General features: G+C 49.4%; 1 protein-coding gene across 3 annotated transcripts; it reads right to left on the minus strand.

Moving 5' to 3' along the window:
- Nucleotides 1–1,527: 1,527 nt before the first annotated feature.
- On the minus strand, nucleotides 1,528–11,084 carry TMEM39A (transmembrane protein 39A). Of its 3 annotated transcripts, none has more exons than XM_019548749.1 (8): nucleotides 10,863–11,084; nucleotides 8,907–9,129; nucleotides 7,487–7,570; nucleotides 5,424–5,620; nucleotides 4,911–5,259; nucleotides 3,798–3,985; nucleotides 3,140–3,260; nucleotides 1,528–1,866 (listed from the first exon to the last, which is right to left on the minus strand). In XM_019548749.1, the coding sequence occupies exons 1-8, from the start codon at nucleotides 10,973–10,975 to the stop codon at nucleotides 1,633–1,635; spliced, it is 1,509 nt and encodes a 502-aa protein (XP_019404294.1). In that variant the 5' UTR covers nucleotides 10,976–11,084; the 3' UTR covers nucleotides 1,528–1,632. The 3 variants fall into 3 exon arrangements, with proteins under 3 accessions (XP_019404294.1, XP_019404295.1, XP_019404296.1); XM_019548750.1 differs by having other exon boundaries at nucleotides 5,424–5,578; nucleotides 10,863–11,081; XM_019548751.1 differs by lacking the exon at nucleotides 7,487–7,570 and having other exon boundaries at nucleotides 5,424–5,578; nucleotides 10,863–11,083.
- Nucleotides 11,085–12,909: the final 1,825 nt, after the last annotated feature.

Below are 12,909 nucleotides of genomic sequence, written 5' to 3' on the forward strand. Positions count from 1 at the left end.
GGTAGGTGCCCAGGCTCCCTTTTTAAAATATGGCCCTAAGCTGTTTGGGTATCATGTTTGGTAACTGTCACAATGATGGTGAACTTTCCCTTTTTTTTTAGTGCAACTCCTGGGGTCATAAACTTGCTCCATTATTACTCTGAGAGCATTTAAAAATCCATTGCAACTCTGGTTGAGAATTACCAGCCTCACATTAACCAGAACAGGAAAGGCAGCTGGATCTAAATTTCTTGGCAATACATGTGCATCTTACGCTTTTCATTTTTAAGCAGATGCAATCCTAGACACAGGGTTATCCCATAGCATTTACACAATGCCACCCCCCCCTCCCAACCCCTTCTCTATTCTACTGTATGCTCCTATACAGTGCCAGTTCCTGCTCCCCCAGCAACCAGTCATGTGGGTTTCCACACTTTTTTTTAAGGATGCATCCTAGTTTTTTACTGAAAGTACTTGGGCTCAGTCAGCTATTGGGATCAAGCTCTAGTAACTGTTTTGCAGAGCTAAGTGTTCCAAATATATACCAACAAAAAAAGCAGCACTTGTTTCTGATGTAGGATTAATGTATAGATTGCTGTGAAGAAGCCCCTTATAAAGAGGCCACCAGCATGTTGGTTTGTTCAGAAAGCTCCTGGGAGATATTACTTAAGTGCACTACTTTGGCACAATTAGTTGCATTTTCAGTTAAATAAACAAATTTGTCTCTTCCTTTGAGAGAACTATTCTTAGTTGCAGCAGGAATTAAGGGGAGGGCAGAAGAGGGAATGAGAACTTGTTTGGACACTCATGCATGGGAAGGGCAGCCTAGTACACCATGAGACTGACCTTTTTATGCCCCCATACTGAGAAACTGAAATGCTTAGGAAGCCCACTCTCCTCTTAGTTTGAGTGGTACTGCCCTCCCTGTGAGCTGGTCTGATTGTAGCCTATTGCCTAAGAGGAGCTGCTCTGCATTAAACAATAAAAAACAGCTGCCACCACCCAAACACACCTCTTGACGTACTCTCATCCTTTCTGCCCAAGGAAGAAAAGGGAAGAATAAGTCTTTGTTAATAATTGTTAATATGCTACCAGCTTCAGTTGATCAGAACATAGCACATCTTACCTCTTAGAGGGGCAGCATTTCACACCATGGTATTCCTCTAGAGGCCCAGGGTGGGTGTTCACAGAGAGCAGAGCTGCTGGGAGTTCTGTAGTCTGTATGTTTCCTCCTGGCAATTAGTCACCTCCTCTCCACAGCAAGAGACAAATTCCCTTCTTATGTCAAGCTGCCTCCTGCATCACCCCACGCTACCCCCCCAACCTCAATGACCATGTGAGCAAGGCGTACATAGTGACCACACACGCAATCCTGTTGCTTCACATTGATATATGTATGGATATAGATATGCAGTATATACACAGATTTTATATATATATATAAAATATGTGTATGTATAATATATATAAAATAACACCTTGTTTATAAAGCGACATTTAATTGTCACTTGCTCCCTTTCCCACTCCACAAAACAATAGTATACAAAATATAAAATATTTTAAATATTTATAAACATCGCAAGAAAAAAATAGAACTGTACGAAAATATTTTTTTCTGAGGTCCCCTCCCTACCCCGAGGTGCCGGTGACAGGTTAATGTGCCTTGAGTCCATAGCTGTTGAGAGGGTATGAATATGCTCTGCCTAACACTATCCGGTCCCGGAGGAGCTTAAATAAGACGTAGTAGTTGCAGAAGAGGATGAGAGCCATGGAGAGTGTGTGGTTCCACTTCTCTGAGCGCAACAGTGAGTACAGCTGGTAGCAGACCACACTGCCTTCAATGAGGATCAGCAGGTTGAGTAGCCGTAACGGACGGTGAAAGAGGAACTGCAAAGGGACAGTTAAAGGTGGGGGAAAAACCAAATCAATGCTTGTGTGTTTTGTTTCAGCAGCAACGCTCAAGTTGCATTTTAACCACAGCATTTGGGCATCTTAAGGGAATGGGGCAAACAACCTACTGCCTCAGTTGTGCCTGGACAAAAGAAACAGGTTACTCAGCACAGGACAGTATCCTTCCTGGAGGACTTTGCACAGCTGAGAGGTGACCTTGGTGCTGTGAAGCCCCTTGGCTCAGCACCTGCCCTTTGCTAGCAGCAGAAAATCACTGGCACCAAGAACCCATTCCCTTCCCTCCCTGGCTAAGACAGGAGAGCCAGCTCTTCCTGACCTGTTCCCACCTCTGTCAAAGCTGCCAACAACTGAGCCTACTTGGGACTTGGCCTTTTCACCCCCCGGGCATTGCACTGTGACCTGCCAAATGACTGACTACAAGCCCTTGTGGTGTCTGACTCCAGGCTAGGACAATGGCTCCCCTGCAGCCCTTGCTTACTGACTTATCCTGCACCCCCCTCAAAAGTACCACAGCAGCCCTTTAAGTTCTAATTGTTTTCCCATTTTCAGTGTAGTAGCAGCTGCCCCCAGGCCACTGGAGCTCATTCATGGGAAAATGTAGTGCCTACAGAGCAGCCAGGGGTCTAGCTACCCTTATCAAAGAAGCATCAGACAGCAAAGGAGGGCAGGCAGGGTGAGAAGGCATCTGTTCTTAACAGGAAGAGACATGGGGCCTTTTGAGCACACTCGAACAAAAGTTAAGCCACCTTAAATCCTCTCGCCACACCAACTTTTAGACTGGCGGTGAAGTTCCAGCATCACACACCTGGGGAACACATGCATGTAACCAACCAGGAGCTGTGGGGCTAGTGGTTGCAATGCATCCTGGACAAAGCTCTGGGAGACACTTGCACAGACCAATGCAGGGCTCTGCCAAGCACATATCATGGAAGCAGCATATCCATGCTAGCACAGCACTGCTTTGCAAATACACCCAAATTCTTCACAGGGGACCTGAGCTGACAGCTGGCTCATCATGACTAGGAGGCACCTCTTTGGGCAGTGCAGATGCTTTCTATAGGGTGCTGAGGGAAAGGGCAGGGGCACATTAGACCCAGCAGAGCTAAAGAGACTAACAACTCCAGATGAAGTCTTCTGCCCAGTCTTCAGACTGGTTCAAGCCTTATTTGTTGTTACAGCTGTGCCCACCCCTCAGCCGCTCCAACTTCCCCTACTGCCCCCATCAAATGGCAAGAAACCAGGTACTTGCATAAAAGCGGGCATGGGAGACATCTGAAGGCACCGCAACGTTGTAAGGCCCAACTGCCTTGTATAGGCACCGGCTGTGTCGCACCAGGACGCCCTGTGGCCATATGGTGTTTTCAGACCAGCTGCAAAGGGAAAGAGGTGTGCTGTGAGCATCAGGAGAGATGGCAGCTCCGAAAAGCATCAGGAAGAGATGGGCAGCAGAGGGCAGATCTGCCCCAGTCCACAACCTCCCCAAGTATCAAAGCATATGCTAAATGCAAGGATTGTCCATCTCTCCAGGGAAGCACATGGGACAAGATCCCAGGGAAAGCCTATAATCAGGAATAGGACCAGGTAGAGCTCTGTTCATGTGACCAGGGCTGAATGGCTTCCACCAGAGGAGCCAGGTAGGCCATGCACCCTGGGCCTCCCCAAGTAAATCTCTGCCCCAGTGACTGGGAGAACACTAGCTGCTGGCAGTGCTCAGGCTGGACTGAGCTGGCCCTGGCCAGGCTGCTTTGCATTTGCAGGGGAATGGAGAGCTGTGACCTTTCCCTGAGCCACAGCAAGAATAATGGCAGAGCTGCCTGGCTCAGAGCCCAGAAGAGAGTGGCAACATGGGAGAAGGCCCAGCCCTGGGCACAGCCCATCACCCCCACCCTTTCCTTTCCCACACTCACATGTGCTGCGGGGCATTGCTATAGGAGCCATGCTCCAGCTTCTGCCACTTGCCCAGGTGGGCAGCTGATCTGTGCAGCAGGTCGCAGTACTTCGGGGGCAACAGCTGTGTGGTGAGCATGACAAAGGCATTGATCCACACCATGATGAGGTGCTCGCAGGACCACCGCATGTCGTAGTACTGGGTGCTCTGCAAGGAGACCATGTGGGAGGAGAGGGAGTTAATGCCTCTGGGTACATCCCAGCGGGGAGCCAGGAGGGGCTGCATGTCAAGGGTGCATGCCCAACAAACCAATTCTGGACTCCCCAGGCACACACTGCCAGGCCAGCGAGTCTGGAGGGTTCCCACCTAGGGAGAGACTTCACAGTCCTTCCTCCAAGGCCTGGAGGAGAAAGGGCAAAGGGCGATCCAGCCTGTGTGGTGAGTGGTGCATCTCCTTGCCCAGCGACGGACACCAGAAAGGTGGTGAGCCATGGAGCTGCCCCAGGAGCACGTGCGCCCCAGGACCGCGCTATGGATGCCAGAGCCCTTTTCATTTCAGAACAGCCAATGAATGACCAGATGCCCCGGATGCTAACTTCCTGTCACACCACAATGGACTGGACCGGGGCAGCTGCGGATGCCCCAGCTTTCTTCATTACTGGGCACAGAGCTTGGTGCACAGGAGAAAAAGATCCAATGTTCAGCCCATGTGCCAACATTCGGGACAGGTTAGGAGGCAGGTCTCAACCCTCCAGGTGGGCCTGCTCTAGAACGGGCCAACCCCAGATCCAAATGCATATGCCCCCAGACTTTGGCATAGATTGGATCTGGGGGTAGCAGCTGGTACCTGCTTCTAGCACGCACATGGTTATCTATCTGTCTAGGGATAGAGGGTGGGGGTTAGTACATGGGGTGGTGGGACCACGGGTGCATCACGTGTATGGCAATACCTATCCGGCAGCCAGGAGCGGTACTAGAGCACTCCAGATGCAGCCACACTCCGCCATCCAGGCTGCCAAAGGGGAGACAGAGAAAAGGGGAATTAACCAGCAGTCTGGTGCGTCAATGTTTCAGACAAAATTTAGGAGGCAGCAGTGGCAGGGGAGAAGGGCAGATGCCAGGTGACAGCTACCTTCACAAAGCACAGTGGCAGGAATGCCACGTAGTAGGCACTGAAGAGGGAGTTGAAGAGGACCTCCTTGATTCTGCGGTTGAAGTCGGCTTTCAGGCACTCCACCTCATTGCGGATAAGATCTGGGGAGAGGGGGCAGCTGTGGGTGGGGATAGATGTAGGGTTATTGAACTGTTCTTTCAGGGACTCCCGCAAGAGGGAGAAGAAGTCTTTGGATTTGACCAAGCTGCCGACCCCTGTAGCCCCATCATCCACCATCTGGTCCTGCACCAGGTAGCCACAGTCTGTTGGCAGGGGCTGTGCTCTGCTGTCTTGGTGGAAGCAGCACAGTGGGACGTATACACCAAACCTGTGAGGGAGGGAGAGAGGGAAGTTAAGCAGGGTGAAATGTCTCATGTCAGTATGCAAGCAGGCTCCCCACAACACTCCAGACAGGGTTGAGGCCTAACATTCCCCACTGTGGCTCAGAGCACCCATCACTTCCCCATTGCCCCAAGAAAGGACGTTACTCACGGGTAGCCCAAGAAGAGCAGGTTGAGGACCGAGTGGCTGCGGAAGAGATTCACCAGAGTCCAACAGAGCACCCATCCACATAAAGTGAACAGCACCAGACGCGCCATGATCAGCACCATGTAGTGAATCACTGACGTTGCACCCACCTGAGAGGCCTGTGAATTCAGAACCCAGGAGAAAGACTTGTCAGCCCCAGCCTGCAAGATAGTAAAGTCCTCAGTTAGGACTAGACGAGGCTCTTTGAATGATGAACTGCAAAGGAGACAATGTGTGCACTTGAGGCCTTTCATTCACTCACAGACAGACGGGACAGACAGACTTTATCCCTTACCCCCTGCCATGTTGCACTAGAACAGCGGTTCTCAACCTTTTTTGTATCAGGACTCATTTGTAAACATCAATGGCCAGTCCTGACCCAATGTCCCCCCAACTCTCAGTGTGAGGTACAGGGGGTGGGGAATGGAGGGCCCCAAGCAGCCCCTTGCAGACTGAAACTCTGACTACCTGCAAGGGAAAAGCCACAGTTTCCCACATTTTCCTCCTTTAAAGGAGACTCCATTTTTAAAATTTGATCCATTTTTAAAGTTTGTTTAATGACCCTTTCATATATTCTTGCAACCCACTTTTGGGTCATGATCCACAGGTTGAGAAACACTGCACTAAAAACACCTCAGGTTTGCACATCTGTCTTTTTACAGAACACCTAACAAGCTGGAGTGGGGCCAGCTCACTGTAAATGGCTGACATGCTTATGACAACAAGCGTCGCAGGTCACAGCTGGAGAACAGAGGCTGCATCTTGACCAATCCAAGACTCAGTGCCCCAGGCTGTGGTCTGGCAAGGAGATGCCTCCACCACAACTAGACGAAAATGATTTATTCTCCTAAAATGTCAGGACAGACCGGAGCAGGAAACAATTCACAGGAATGAGACCAATGGAGCAGGGCATTCCTGACCCAGGACTTTTGCAACACTGAAATTGCAGGAATCTAGGAATGGGTAAGACCATGTATTGGCAAGGTGCGTTGCAGGAATCAGAGATGGGAAAGAGCTCCTGAGGACCTGCTGAATCCATGTGCCTGCCAAAGAGAGCAGGGCTCTTTCTTCCTGTACATCCTCTGGAGTTGGCTTTCACTGTCCCAATGGAGAGGGCTTCCATCACCTGCACAGCACTGAAGGGTTTCCCTGGGAACGCCAATGATCTTCCCCAGCCCTATATTGGGCCCAGCTCTGCCCTCCACACAGGGGGGTCTTGATGACACTAACAAGCCTAGCGCTTTTTAGGCAGACCCCCTTTCATCAAGGAGATATGATAGGTAAAATGGTTTCTAAATCAGTACTGTTCAACCTTAGGCCCAGGAGCTCTCCATGGGTCCAGAAATTTGGCAGCAGGGAGCAGTGGGAGCGTTAATTGCCCTGGACTCTAGAGCTGGATCTGGCATATAGATCAGCTCTGCCTGGCAGATCCAGCCACTGCACCAGCCCCGCATCACTCATTTGACCTGCAGGGCAAAAAGCTGAGCACTGTTGGTCTACGCAGAGCAGTTCTACCAGCTGCCCTCTGCTTCCCACTTCACTAATGCTTCAGTTTCACTTTATATCCCACATGAAATTACCCATGGTGTTGAACTCCCACACACTCTGCTGCTTCCCTGTCCAGCGAGATCAGCAACAGCATTTAACTGTGGCCAAGCTCCATTTTGCACCCCCACCCCACCCCAGCTCTCTCAGCTGTTTCTCCAAAATCCTTGAAGGCAGGCAGCAATGGCTCAGTGTCTCCCACCAGAGGAAATAAACCATTTCTCCTCCTTTCAGTTCTCCAAAGAGGAACAAGGCGGCAAAGATGCAAGTGAATGCTACAGGTTAGGTGGGAGCTAGGAACCAAAAGGACTAGGTAAAAGCCCACAGGCACCCCAGAGTGATGGGTGCTGAGCTCCTCACACCCCCAGTGATGGCAGGGACATCTGGACTGCTCCTCCCCAACTTGGACTTGCTCAGGTCATGAGGGGCTTCCCTCCCCACCCCAATACACAGGTTCCAGTTAGGACCAGCAGGGAAGTTACCTCAGAGATGAGGGCCCACACAAGCCTCCGTGCCAGCATCACCGTGATGAATGCCGCCAAATGGTAATCAATGAGGTGGAAATTCTACAGGAGGGAAGAGAAGAGGTTCTTAATGGGAGCAGGGGCCACCTGCTGAACTGGCTGCAGGTGAAGAACCAGGATCCCTGATAAGTAAGCCCCTTAGTTGCTCATTTGGGGTTCTGGGGAGGGAGGAGACTGTGAATCCATCACAAAGGAACTTCTCAGGGAATGAGGCAGCAATCTGCCATATGGCAGCTTCTCCCTGCTTGGGGCTATAGCTTCAAGAAGGCACCTCATGGGGATACAGTTGAGCAAAAGGGAGACCTTTGGTCAAGAGTGCCTTGATGAGGACTATCATCTCCATGAGCCACAGCTATGTAACAAAGTAAAGGGCATCTTCAGCTAAGTTAGATACAGCTCTTGGGCTTCCTGCAATTTGCCACAGAAGCCATCAAGTGGCTTAAGCCTGGATGCCACTGACCAGGAAGATGAGCTGATTCTTGCTGTCTGATACCCTGAAAGTCCCTAAAGGGACACAGGAGACATGACTTCTGGTGGAAGCAGACTTAAGACCCTTAAAGCAGTTTCTCATATAGCAGGTCCAAGTCAGAACATATTTTCTTCAAAGAAAGAAGAAAGGCTTTAACCTCATGCAGAACTGAATGTCAAAAACAGCTAGATCATTTTGCGATTGATAACACATGCAGATGTGCAGATTATGTCATCAAATAAAAAACCCTCAAACCGCAAAGAAAGCCCGCCACAAAACTCCCACCTAGCTTTGCACTGCTATATGTGCATTCCAGGGCCAAGTTTACACTCCTTGGGGGGAGGGTGAAAGCAGGTTATAGGTCAACTGTGTGGATACCCAACTTGCTGGGTCAAGGGTCTGATCCAGTATGGCAATATCTGTGTGTAGGGTCTAGAGCCGGATGTGGGTGACCCAAGATCAGTGGAGGTATAGTTACAGGCATCAGCTGAGGATCTGTCTCCTGTATCCATTTCTGTTTCTGCAGGGCTGACCTACTGAGTGTCCCTAGTGGAAATTGAAGAGATAGACTTTAACTGGTTTCTTCTGGTTTGCACAGGAGAAGCAGCCACCCCAGGGGTCAGCAGTGTCCAAACCCTTTTGCCCCATTCCAAAATGTGGATGGCTAATTAGAAATATTAAATACCAGTTGAAAAGTATCGCTTAACTTTTCCACTAAAGGACCTTCCAGAAGTCTTTTTACTTCTCCTTTCTAGATTCACTTCCTCATCAGAAAGACAGGGATGATGGGGCATTTGTGAAGCTTAGATCATCCATTTACATCAAATGCTTGGCCACCCCTGAACTGAAATAGCCATGAAGAGAAACTGTGTAAATGGCACAGTCCATCACCCAGGAGGAGGGGCTCACCAGAGAGGTGCAGGAGGCAGGGTGACTGTACGGATACCACCAGACAGTCTTGTAGATATTGATGTACTGAATAAAGAGGGCCACCAGCAGGTAGATGAAGAAGAGAAACTCGAAGAGGAGACTGCCATCCAGTGGCAACTCGGGGATCCGGCAGTGACGCACAGGTTCTGGGGTGATCAGGGCTGTGATTGGAGGAGCAGAAAGGCTGATGGCACTACCATTCCTGAAAAAGAGACACGCCATTGATTTGAGGGTAAACAGCCCATACCGCTTCATCCCATCCCCCCAAATTCTAGGGACAGTTCTGAATGGTGTTGGGTCACAAGCTGACAGACGGGGAAACACAAAAGACCAGGGTAAGTCAGGCCTCTAGCATACAGCAGGCAGCAAGCTTCCTGCCCATCCTAGGAGGGGGAGGAAGCGGTCAAAAGTATTTCCTAGCTCTTCGCTAGGCCACAGGGTATACCTTTTACATCTAGAGGTTAGTCCTGTCAAAACCATTTTACAAATGGAGAATGGAGGTAGAGAGAGGGAAACGGACTGCCCCAAGATCACTGGAACTCAGGTCTCTCAGCCCAAACTAAGTTATTCTCTTCACATCGATTGTGAAATTAAAGCTCCTGCTCAGCTTTGAGTTAAGGTGCCTCCACCTCCAGTCTTCCTATCTCACTACCAGAGAGGTAGATGGGCAACTATTTACCAATAAAATGGGGGAGTTCAGCCCCTTCCCAGCAACAGACCTAATATCACAGTGCGACTTCCGCCTCACTTTTCCTCCTTCCCCAGACCTTACCCTCCTGTGCAGAGGAGCTGCTGACACTTGGAAGCTGGTAGGTTGAATGGAGCCCAGCAGATCAAGACCGGGCTGTCTGTGACCAACAGGAAGATTCACAACAACCCCTGCCTGCTCTTAGTTGCCTCTAGGGAGCCAAGCAGCGATTCAGAGCCCCTCAGACACCCAGGAAGGCACCATCTGCCCCTACCTCACTGCACTAATGAAAAGTCTTGCAATGGCTAGAGGCTCCCTAACAGTTCAGTTCACCTCTGCTGCAAGTCTGAACCACGTTCTCAGGTAAGTCAGGGCTCTGCTGCATGGTGCGTGGTTTCCCCAGCTCACTTGTAGATATATGGCAGAATATACAGGATTTGGAAGGGTTTTTCCCCAGGGACTTTCAGCATTTCTCGTATTTCTTCTGAACTCCCCGAGAACATCCTACCAGCCCTCATCCTAGGCTCAGGGAACAGGAGGCAGTATCTGCTCACAGTCCACCAAGACACTAACATTCCTGGAAGCCAGAGATTAGTTTGGTTCAACACACATGCTTGGAGGTACAGTGGCAACGTGCCCCCTCATACACTCCTCTGTCCCCACTTCCTCTCATCTCCCACCCTGCAGCTGACAGCTTTGCACCCATGCTCTGACACATCATAGGGATTTCCCAGTGACTGCTGACAGTTAAACCAGCTGAAACTGCACAGTGCTAAGTTTCAGTGCTGTCCATATGGCTACTTGGGACAGCATGGGAGTGGCACAGTCCTTATCCAAGTCATTCAGCCCTTTCCAGTGACAAGGCCAAAATGGGAAGGCGGAGAGCAGGGCCATAACTCTCCCCAGGAGGAGGCAGCTTGTAAACTGTTTAAAAAAAAGGGGGGGGGGGACATAAGCCAGGAGTCCTCTTCTTACCAGGAGATTACAATTCCTCTCACAGATGAGAACTTGGGGGGGCCTGAGGGCCAGGTTGTGTGCTAGCAACAAGACATGTTCTCTCTAGGTGCTACAGGACACAACACACAGCTCCCGTCTCACAGTGCCTTGCTTTGACTGAAAGGTCCCACTCCCTCTCAGAGCTAAGGACAGACTAGGGATCCTGGCTTTCAGACTTCTGCTCTACCCACTGATACCTCCCCTCTTCTCTCAACATTGTTGCGTCTCCATGATTCTTGTTTCATCCTCACCTGTTTCTCAGACCAGTGCCGTTGCCACAGCTCCCCCCAACCAGAGTCTGCAGAGAAGGCAAAGCTGAACGGCTTAGCTGCTGCCGACTGGGTCCCCTCCTTCCACCGGGCATGACCAGGAACCAATCCACTTCCAGTGCCTCCAGCAGGCTCTGCCCTGAGACCTAGACCACAGTCCCAAAGCCTTCCCAGTTCTGCAGGGAAGGAAAAGGGGAGGGCAGAAGAGGGATGTTAGTTTGCTTAAAAACTCCTCGTGACTTGTCCAGTTGATGCCATATCAGTTCATCCAGAGAGCACCCACCACACTGACATGCCCAGATACTTTAAACAAAAAGTAGGACTCCTACAAGCACCCTTGGTCACTGCCCTTTGATTTAAAAAAAAAGTCTTGGGTCAACTGCCTGCCTCCATACATAGCGACACTGACAGGCAGCCAAACTAGCAGTGTGTCTTTAAGTGCCAATGACTAGCATAACTTCCCATTGGCTGGAAAACCTTCAGATAATCACGAGTGACTGAGCAAAACAGAACCATGTGTCCTGCTGCAACAGCAAGTATTAACTAAATCTCTCTTCAGTCCAGTGTTAGAAACTAAGAACGACTAATGCACACATTTACAGCAAGAAAACTGCTTTGGAAGCTGGTGGGTAATTTAGGTAGTCTACCTCAGTGCTAAAACTGTTAGGCATTAACTGATCTACAGCAAAGTCTAGTGCAGGAGTTACTGTTGGTTCCTCTCTCTTCAGGCTGGCTAAGACAAACCACACTACTGTCTTGCCAGCAAGAGCTGGTTAAACACAGTTCTCACTAACACAGTTTGATCTCCAGAATCGATAGGGCCAGATTGTAAAAGAGGAGCTCTGTGCACCTGAAATGAACTGTGGGGAAAGAAACTGAAAGGCAAATGGCTTCAGTCCTAAAGAGGTGTGAATTACTTGCAATCATATGCCCTGCCCTTGGAAAAAAAACAAGCTTTTAAAACATGCTGATCCCTTAAACCGTGAAACTACCCATTTCTCCAAACTGAATCACTATGCATTCATTTTACTAAGAAATGATTGTGGGAGACTGCAGCCAACAAGTTTCATAATGCAGAAGCAAATAAGAAGTCACCAAAGCCACTACTACGTTGTTTTATATTCAATCAGCATGCATGGGCGAGACAAAACCCTGCAGGATTTTAGTAGGAGAATGGATTGTTGATAGATACAGATTCAAATTTAAGTGGCAGCTGTCAACTGGAGTCCTATGCCGCAAATCATGACACACGTGGCCCACATCACGGGATCAAACACCTGAAAGGGAACATCTGACTACAAGCACCTTAACTTGTTCATAGCTCTTCTAACCAAGATGAGAAGACACATTGCTAGCAACAAGTTGCATCCAAAATTGAACTTGAATCCAACCCCTCTAGACAGCAAGGATCCAAGTAGAAATATGTACATGGCCTCTACCTCTAATTATAAACCCACCAACAGCTCCCAAGCAGTCAAAGCTGGCAGAAAACGCCAGATGATTGGTGTGTGAATCACCACAAATGTGGAAGAGCTCTTTCAGAACTCACCCTAACAACTTTCTCTTTACCCTAAACATTTCTTACATTTCTTCTCTAGCCCAAGGCCAATTTTCATACAGTTTCAGCAAGATGAGCTTCTTGAGAGGAATGAGTGGCACATACCCTTTTAAATGTGACCCTCAAAGAGGAAACATTCTCCTACCTGGAGATCCAAGTGAAATGGGAACATGGCAAACGCCAAGAGGGTTCGGTGAAGGCCGAGCCGTTTAGGGTGAGGAAAAAGGGCTTGGAATTTTTTGACAGACTACTTACATTTATTTTTGAGTTAATTACTAATTGAGTAGCCACAACAGATTAAGTGTTGGAGTACTGCTGTAGCTGTGGCGAACTGGAAATATGCAAGAGGAGAGGACTCGTACGGGTGAGATCTTTGAATGGACCAACTGCATGGTTGGGAGAGATTTGGGCAAGCATCTGGGCACAAGGCACCCTTCTTCAGGTGCCATACCTGAAGAAAGGAAGCCTTCC

This window comes from Crocodylus porosus, unplaced genomic scaffold (genome assembly GCF_001723895.1).
Source record: "Crocodylus porosus isolate Cpor-Errol unplaced genomic scaffold, CroPor_comp1, whole genome shotgun sequence".
NCBI lineage: Eukaryota > Metazoa > Chordata > Crocodylia > Crocodylidae > Crocodylus > Crocodylus porosus.